The sequence below is a fragment of the Cygnus atratus genome, chromosome 5, assembly GCF_013377495.2.
Source record: "Cygnus atratus isolate AKBS03 ecotype Queensland, Australia chromosome 5, CAtr_DNAZoo_HiC_assembly, whole genome shotgun sequence".
Taxonomy (NCBI): domain Eukaryota; kingdom Metazoa; phylum Chordata; class Aves; order Anseriformes; family Anatidae; genus Cygnus; species Cygnus atratus.
Window position 1 is genome coordinate 17,638,429 of NC_066366.1, and position 10,159 is coordinate 17,648,587.

At 35.0% G+C, this 10,159-nt stretch overlaps 1 protein-coding gene across 2 annotated transcripts in view; it reads right to left on the minus strand.

Moving 5' to 3' along the window:
• PPFIA1 (PTPRF interacting protein alpha 1) overlaps positions 1 to 9,938 on the minus strand; it is a 57,869-nt gene extending 47,931 nt beyond the window's left edge. For both annotated transcript variants that reach the window (XM_035552155.2, XM_035552156.2), the window contains exons 1-2: positions 9,795 to 9,938; positions 8,440 to 8,703 (exon numbers count right to left, since the gene is read on the minus strand). In XM_035552155.2, coding sequence (XP_035408048.1) covers positions 8,440 to 8,703 — 264 coding nt within the window. In that variant the 5' untranslated portion in view covers positions 9,795 to 9,938. The remainder of the gene's footprint in view (positions 1 to 8,439; positions 8,704 to 9,794) is intronic.
• Between the last annotated feature and the right edge of the window lie 221 nt (positions 9,939 to 10,159).

Sequence of the window (10,159 nt, forward strand, 5' to 3'; positions counted from 1 at the left end):
TACAACAGAATTCCTCCCCCCTAATTTTCTTTTTGAAAAGTTAAATTTACAGTGTGAAAAATTCTGTATCGATTTGTATCGAGCACACATTGAAACAAGCAAGCAATTCCACTTGCAGATCTCTCCCCCTTGTCAGTGGCTTGTTTTATGATCACACTCAAAGTTCAGAAGCATTTAAAAAAAAAGACTAATCAAATTAGTTATTTGCTGAGAACTAGTATCTTCAAAATAACAGCCATTTACATTCCTGTTCACTGAATAAGCCTTCTCCACATTAAAGAAAGTTTTACCGTTTACACTAAGGATTTGGGTAGCCAAAATTCCTTTTCAAGTAATTCAAAATAAATACCATTTCTCATTACAGGAAATCATCAGTATTGAGAAGACAATGATTATTAAACTTCAGCCAGCTGCAAGACAGTTTGTTTACATTAATATTCACAGTGAAGTCTTTCAACTATACGGATGGCCAATCTAAACTTTGTATAGATTGACATAAAAATTCTTTGTTTAAACTGCACCTCCTGAAATATTTTGTTTTGTTTTACACTGTGTAAATGAATCAGCTACTAAGCTTATATAATTACATCCTTATACTGTGTGCCGTCCTGTAAATTTGAGGTAGGAAAAGAACAATTTCTACAGTAAGGAGTTTGTTAACCTGTGGTGTACATTCTTTTACTAATTTTCACCAGATATTTACCTTTAAAAAGAACCATACGGTAGAATGTGTTCTTAAATGCAATGTTTCCCTACAAAACATTGTAACTGACCTGTACCAAATTTGGTATGTATTTATACATGAGAGGCAGGATTAAAACAAAGAAAGCACAGAAAACTTCTAGACAATTAGATGCTAAATGGAATTGGGTAACAAACCATGCCATGTATGAGCAATAGGGGAGTAAGGCATGACACAGCATGGCTCAGAGCATACACTGACAACTGTTCTACAGAAAAAAAATCAAAGGCTGCCCATTTCACTACTGCAGCAGCAAATGGAAAACACTTGCTTAATCTCCAAGAGGACATTTTTTTCCTCCTCTTAACAAAATTACATAGACATACGCATCAAAATTTTCAAGCTTTTAGTCACATCATTGAAGGTGTTTGTTTCAAATCCATCTTGAAGATATCTGATTATGCCTCGTACTGGGAGCATTAGGACCTTTTCACCAAGGAATCTTGGAGCACTTCATAGAAGTTCTAAAGCCAGATGTTTTTTCTAAACATACATATTTCTCAAAACATAACTGTAAAACAGAAGAACTATGGGATAAGATATGTTGACTGTTCTTACTTGTTTGCGGCCATCAAGAAGTCACAGTATATTTCAAATGCAACCAAAATTATATTCCAGTTAAAACGTTCACTACCATCCTCAAAAACCATTTCCTGAGCAGACACGAACATAAACATATGAGCATAGTTCAAGGCCAGCCACTATGGAATAGCAGAATAGAAGATTAAGCAACAAAGCTTCTTTTTGTAAAAACGCTACAGCTCTAGTCACTGCAGTAACCGGCCCCAGAGCCTTGTCATGACAGCCAGCCAGAAGAAAAGGAGCTGGTTTTCAGTAGCACTTACATGAAACCCAAGGTAAAGTCTGAAATAGATGAAGGTCACCAGTAAAAGACAACTTAACCAACAAGTCACATCCATTTACAGAGGGAATTAACACATCAAAATCAAACTGAGCAATACTTTTAAGAAGCATTGTAACCACAGTCCTCCTCTAGTTCTATATATATGAACTAGGAGAATAATCTCCTCAAGCGACCTACAGACACGCATTCAGCTCACTACAAAATTACCTGGAGCTTAGAAAACGCAGAAACAGTATTTGCATGCACTTCTGTGAAAAAAGTCAAGTTGAATAAAAAATCTCATTCCACTCAACAGCAAAATAATAATTTTCTTCAGCCTGGAGAATGTGAAAACATTTTTCCTGGCAAGAACTGCCACACATTTCCCCACTTGCATCTGGAGACTACATAGACAAGCTTACAAGAAAAATGCACTTGGAAAGTTATGAACACTCAGATTACCCAACACACACAATGCAAATTTATCCCCTCTCAGCATTTGTGGATTGAAATCCATACGCACAAGAAATTATGAGAAGTATTTTCTAAAACATGTCAACAGATACCATTCAGCCTTACATACATGTAGTGAATTAAACTGTCTTAACTGCTAAAAAGCAGCTTACATCATGACATCTATTATATTCCTTTAAAGAAGGAAAATTAAAATACAAAATTAAGTGAAACAATTAAGTGTATTAATTGAGTAGTGGAATGCAGTTCGGAAGTATAAAAAACAAAGCTACTAATGGACAGCCAACAAGTTCTCTCCAAAGATTCAAGTTCTCTGATAACATTGTTAACTATGCACGATCTACATATTCCAAAATAATTTGTGTTTTTTTTATCCTTATACTTTTTGACTTAAGTTTTTATGCTACATTCTGTAAGCTATTTTCTGATTTTAAATGCGGCATCAATACATTCCAATCGTAATTCAGTAAAAATCACATAGGAAATGTTTTCTCCAACGTTTTAATGAATATTCTAGAAGCACCAGGCTTGTGGAAATTTAGTCAGTTTAAATTGGAAATTTAACAGTCAGTTAACTTATATAAGCACTTACGCCACAAATGTATGATCTTCATTTTAAGTTCAAATCCTATAGTGTTAATAAAGATAATATCCATCTCTCCTAAATAAATACCAGACCGAAGAAACCAAAGTCACAGAGTAATGGATGTTAAGGCACTAAGAACTCATAAGAGAAAAAAATGTATTTAACTATTTATCTTTAAAGACAGACAACTTTTTTTCTTAAAAAAAAAAAAAAAAAAAAAAACGTAGATAGAAATTGCAGCTAAATAGCCACACTGAAACTCTATGTCTTGCTAGCGGACATCTTTAAAGTACTGTTGAGGAATACTCCTAAAAAGCAGAGAAAAAATAGAAGGGCTGGCAGATAAAGAATTCTCTGTTTTCAGGATACCAAAATAAATACTATTTGTTGTATAAATACTACTTGTTGTACAGGTGGCTACAGGCTAGTTAGCACAGATGAGTATATATGCAAAGTTCGCCTCATTCTGAATATGCTATATATTTTATAAACTGCTTGTTTTGGTTACAGCTCTTTTCACCCAAGCTTACATACAGCCCGTTTGTTAGACTGCAAGTTAGACTACAGCACATCAGAAGTTAATAAGCCCATTATCAGACATTTGTACACAGTAACTGAAGAGTGTGAAAAAACAATCACTAGATCATCTTTCAGGGCCACATCCACAAATCACTATTAAAACAAACACAAAGCATTTCTGTGTAGTCACCAAAACATCCTTCCCAGAAACCAGCTACGGAAAATAACAACAATTGCTTTGGACTTCACTTTTTTTGTCATTGTTAAAGAGACTGATGGAACAGCGTAACAGCACTAAAACTTACCCTCGTATACAAGAAAATGTAAAACTAATTTTAATTTTAATCCAGATAAAAAGTAAATTTATAATCAAGATAACCTAAATCAAAAGCACAGTGTAAACAGCTAGTTGCTAACAACACCCAAGTAAATGACTACTGGATGGGGCGGGACATTTCCATAAACTCACACAAACATACTTAAATGAAAAACTGAGAAGTTGGAACTAATGCTAGTAGCTTGGTTCTGAATACACTCCTATAGACCACAACATTGTTAAAAATGTGGCTACTCCACTTTTTGACCCGTCACAGAGCATACTTTCAGATAACCCTTCATTTTTTGAAGGTTTTGGACACAAGCTGCCTTGTGAAGAAAACATGGAAAGCTGGGATTTATGGCCATACTCAGTGAATCCTGAACATTAATTCATACCCCCACCTGACTTAAGCTAGTGTAAAGACAATCCAGTAATTTACTAAGTGCCAAGATTCAGCAACTACAGCTGAACACAGAGACAAGACTAAAATTACACTTGCCTGAAAGAGCATCTGAAAGAGTCATGTTCATCTTCGCTGTCACAATGGGATGAAAGAAATGGAGGATATGTCTGCTCTGACATACATTCACACAAATGAAACCTTTTTAGATCTCTATCACTTCTGGACAGACAGCTCACTGCTGAGACTAATGGTTTTTACTCAGAAGTCAGTACTGCATCTTCCTAGAGTAAGCAGTATAGGCTACGTCACCTCAAGGCTGAATAGTTATGAATACTGTAAATGGAGCTGCACTTAAAATGCTAAGGAAATTTCAGCTACTGCAAAGTTTGGCAAGCCTTTTACTTAATGTACTTTCTGTAACTGTGTTCTTCATACCTACGTACAATTCAAGACCTTGATTCTTCATCTATGACATCCTGTATTATTTAAAACCTGTCTGGAAGAAATCCAAATAACACCAGTATTAAAATGACATCTATAAATTCGTCATTATAAAACAATACCAGGGTAGTCTTCAGACCAAAACTTTAGATTTTTCCTACAAGCAAGATATCAAGTTGTATTTCTGAAACTAAGGAAAATTGCTATATAGAGACGGATCTGAATTTAATTGAACACAAATATAAACAGAGATGCTATTTTTAACTGAAGCATATAGTAGCGATTAAATATTTACTATAGATAGAACGTAACTAAAAATGACCTACCAAGGACTTGCTTTACATTCAAATACTATGTACGGCCAAACCAAAATTATATGCAGCTTTTTTCCATATTTAACTCCATATTACAGTAAAAGTGTTTTTACTTTCACACACACACTGCCTCTAACAGAAAATTCTCATCTGTCCCTAATGTACACCTCCTTGAATATAGAAATTCTGAAAGGAACCATCACAAACAGAAAAAAACTTCTAAACTTCATTTAATTTACCCTGCAAAGAAAAGAATATGATAAATTTCAGACTAAAAGATTAGAAATATAGGATTCAGGTAGATCTTAAGAATATTGCTATATTACAAAAGCATCATATTTGCTCATCAGCTTGTAAAATTCTGTAATATACATGATTATCATCCTGATAAAAGTTGCTGTGAATTCATCAACTGTATTTTTATTTGTACTAGGTACCAGAGTTTGTGTAATTTAAATGCCAGCCTTCTCTATCCAAAATAAGCATTTTCTCATTTACAGAAACTTCTACATGGAATCCTACCAGGATATTGAACTCTGTAACACCTCAACAGCAAAAACTGGTAGTCACCTGGAACTCATCAACCTTAAGTTCAAAATGTACATTTTAAACGCACTAGTGTCCTATACGTTCCACAGACTGACTTACAAACTTAAAGCACAGTAATCTTAAATTTTGTAGAAAACACTCTAGATGGCACATAAAGAACATGGAAAATAACAGACAGTTATTCATCTAACCATAGTTAAATCATAACTGAACATGTTTACACTAAAAAGACAAGTTCTTTAAGTTCTCAAAGTAAAAAGCTCATTTTCATTATTTCTGTGAACAGTACTAGGAAAAATAAATTTAGTTTTGAATTCTTACATGGCAATTTGATTTCACCAAATTCACTTTCCAAGGTCAGAGTAAACTTTAACCAAGGTAAGAGATGGTAACTCCCAGAAACCAAAAATCACAGCTAAATTAAACAAGATGACAGTTATTTTATGAAGCCAGTGTTGATAAATTTCATTTCTAGCTGTTCATACAAGAAAAGCTTATCAATTTTACTCAACGTAAATGTAACAAAGTACACCTATGAGAATGCTCTTCATTTTGTGAACTAGAGATCCATAAAAACGTCTTCCTGCTCTGAATAGCTGTTTCAGTTTTGTGAGCTAGAACAGATGCCTTTAAATTACTAGCTGCCCACCATACTACAAATGTACTAAAGGGGTCTATTTCTCTTCTATTTGAAGAACGGACATCACTGCTGCAGAATAAATTGCATTTACTTTTATAACTTACAAAGATGTGCATATACACAAGTACTGATTTGTCTTTTTTTTTTTTCCTTTTAACTATATACACAGAGGTACAGGCCTCTTTTCTACACACAGAAACTCGGTGAATTTAAGGAATTAAGTACAGGGATGCCATCCAAGATTGTGTCTTCATAGTAAAAACAGAACTTTTGATGTAGAAGCAATCAATCTGCCATTCCTCCTTCTATACAAGAATTTTCCATTAATCATCAGAACATCTCTAACTGGTTGATTCGGCTAAGTATGTAAACCAGGTACAGTGCATCTACTAACAAGTCAATTCAATACTTCTGAGGATAAAGTACTCTGGAATCAATTTCAAAGACTATTTGCATGTACACACTAGGCCAGGGCAGAAATAATACATTTTTTAGATAGTGACTTAGTAATTCATGCAACTATACTAGTATTTGTTCAAATACCCAAGTTGATCTTCACATCTTTCTACTAAATTTAAAATATCTACTATGATTAAGAAAAAAGAACAAGATTGCACTGTTAAATGTTTTTTTTCTGAAAAATCTGTAATACAGTTGTCAGTAAACTTAAAGTTAACCTGCTTCTACCCCTACTTGAAACCCACAGCTGAACAACAGGTCATTTGAGACAGTAGTTCAAAAGAATGCTCAGCTTGAAATAATTAAAAAAGTTTGACTAGCTCCAAATACCATAGCCACCAAAAAGTTTTCCTAGTGAACACTTACTAGAATTGAAATTAGAATTTTGCCAGAAACTTACACATCTGAAATAACCCACTCATTACCACAGTAACAACAAAAAATTGTCAAATACATTAGACATTTCTGATTTGCAGCAAGAATAATAAAATATTTTATGAATGTAACTTTTGAAAGCACAATCAATTGTCACTTTCTAAGTGGTATAGTTTCACACCACAACATTATTTTCCAACCGCGATCTACAAAAATCCATTCTTTGATCTATTTTTATAAAAAGTTGCAGTAAAATTTCTTTCTCAACAGAACTATGAGACTTGGTTTCCTATTGATTTCAGAAGGAACCATACGACATTCATGAAATTGGCGACTGTTTAACTGCATGAATCTTTCAAAAATGTTTAGAAAGAAATGTTTACTTATTAGTAGCTTACAAGATTTAAAAAGGAAAATTGAGAATTAAAAAGGAAAGAAGAATAGCACACTTTAGAGCTTTGGTGATTCTACTCAGCTACAAATTCAAGTCCAGTTTACAGATTATACAACTGGTTAACGGCATCCATTAATGCAGCAGACCTGAAATAGCAGCTGAAGAGAAGGCACAATTATTACAATAAAAAACAACAAAAAAACAAAGAATGATTTTTGCCTGCAGCACATGATTTAACACAGGGAGCAGCAAAGGTTGGAAACTTCTCCTGATTTCCATCATAACGTTGTAATACAACTACATTAACACGTCACTTTTTAGTTTCTGTCCCCGAGTAATTTCTGCTTACCATACCATGCCAAAAGTCATACAGTGACTGCATTATGATGAGTACAGTGGAAATAAGAGGGCTTAAAATTGTTTTAAACTGTATAAACAGTAACAATGATATTTAAGGATATGTAAACACGTAAAAATTCTATGTATTCTTGGAACAATGAAAGCGGAGTTCAATATCATCATGGCACACTTGGGACATCAACCAAGCTTGCTGCAAAGTGTAAGGATATCAACAGTTCAATGACAACTGGAAATGGTCTCTGCTTTGCCTACAATCAAATACTTTCCAGAGTGTTCAAAGTTCAGGGTTTTTTTGTTTGGTTGGCTGTTTTGTTTGGGGGTTTTTAGCTTGTTTGTGTTAAGATGAATGGATAAAAACAGAATTTCTGTAGACACCTGATCTTTCCTAGCTACACACTACTGCCATATAGAATACATTCAGTACTATAGGCTGTATGTTAGCATGCTGCATCCTCCAGAAGTTAGTAATTGCCAACTCCCAGCAAGACAAAAAAAAAATCTCTCCAAAAGGAACTGAGTTAAGCAACACTCCCAGACTTCTACATTGCTGTAACAACTCAGCATGTATTCACCAGGCACCAGAATTTTCATGTCCGCAACAGCATCAGAATGGCCTGGTTTCTTTCCCAAAATGGTCTGTATTTAATTCTTCAGCACATGAATGAACCAGGCAGTTAGAACCAACATAGAAAAATACTAGTGACAGAAGAAACTCCATCAAGTTCTATTAAACACAACAATGTAGAGACGACCTTGCACTCAGGCTATCCCTAAGCTGAAGAAATGCCAGAAACAGGGAATGTACACTGGAGGGAAAGGGCTGATGTTCTCTGCTTGCCTTGCTTTTTTATCTTTCTCAAACTGAGCAAGTACTAACAGATACTTCAGGGAAGTGTTAGGTTAGATTGATCTTTCCCTAACATAACCTGACTGTTCAGTAAATTCAATATACAAAAAGACAATTAAAAAGCACAAAGAAAAAAAATATTAAAAAATACCTTCCTTTCAAAACATCCATACCTGTGGAAGTGCAGTATTGAGCTGTCTCTGCAAGGAATCTCTTTCATGACCAACTTCATGTAGTTTGCCCTGGGTCAGTGTTAGCGTCTCCTGAGTTTCTCTTAGTGTTTCCAGAAGGCGATCCCTTTCTTCCAACATGGATACCATTAACTGTTCAAAATGGGAATCAGCATCTGACTGTAATGGGGAACCTGAACCATGGCCTCCATTTCCCCCAGAGGGAATCTCTGCCTCACTGATGGTTGGCATCACCTCACACATCATCTTGAAACAGAACAAGACAAAACAAAGGCCATAAATTTAAGTCAAACAAATCTAAACAGGATAAGCAAAGGGACTTTGGATACTACCCATAACACCAGCTTAGCTCTCCCAATGATAGCATCAGCAAAGGTTGCCAACACCTTAGTGTTTGCCACTATTTCATTAAGATTGCAGGTGAAAAGGTATACAATCAATTCAATCAAGGCATCACTTCATAATGAGAATCCTGTGACATCTTGCAAAACCAGATTTTTACAGCTGCATTTCAAACTATGATCTCATTTTAATGGATTTATATTTTTGTTAAGAGCAAACTGCTGCTGAGATCTTTAAAAAAACAAAGATAAGGCATGCAGCAAGCCACCAAAAAATTATATACTTAAAACAGTTACTGATTACACTGCATATTTGGAGAATCATTATATGCTTCTTCCAACTCTTGAAACATAGGAAGATAATATCTAAAACAGTACTTTGAGCTTATGCTGCTGGCTTGCAGAAACTCTATGGTAAATGTGATGCACATAAATTAGTGGCAAATCCAAATAGTCCAATTCAAGAGATAAACATGTAAAGGAAGATAAAAAGAAAAAATTTCATTACAAAGTGGTAGCAGCTGTCGCTGTGGATAACAACAGTAAAGGTAAGTGAAAATAATTCAAGGCAGAGTATGAATACAATTAACTATGCAAATGCGAGTACTTTACTACTGTTAAACTGGAAGGTCTTTTAGGAGACCCTAAAAGATCACCGCAAGTGTCTAAAACATCAAGGCTTTAAAAGGCATGGAGAAAAATACAATTACTGCACACTTTCACTGAACCACTGAAAGTTCTTTAGACATCCTCTCTCAACATCACAAATCTACAGAACAAGAAAAAATGGTTTTCCCAGCCTCTCAAGTCCCACAGTTTGTTCTCACTCCTATGCTTCATACTCATTTTAAAGAAAAAATGAACAGATGTAGAGTTTTTTAGTAGGACTACACCTCTGAATCTGCTGAAAGACTCTGAACAGCCTGAAGTGCTCTGTAACATTTTCATGCATGATTACCATAAGCCCTGTGTTTTCAACACCACTACATTATTTACCTTGCTCAATAAAATAAAAAGGCTCGGAAAACAGGCCCCAAGTTTCCTGTAGTACCAGTTCTTCTCTTTTTTTTTTTTTTTTAGTAGTTTTTGGTTATCCCCCAAAACCTTTTATGTTGCAAAGCATCCATTCGGGTCTAGTCCAACGTCTATTTAGTTGAAACACCCCATGCACGTGAAAACAAATAAACCTGCCAAGTAAAAAGCAGATCCAACAAAAAGCAGCAGCAGCTCCAGCTAACTAGCCAAGTCCCCAGAAGAGAAGAATGTGAAAATACACTGCCTCAGCTTCCCGTCTCTCTATTACTGGCCCGTAGGTCCTGCAACAGCTGGGATAGGGGAATCATGTGCAGAGAAAAAAAATG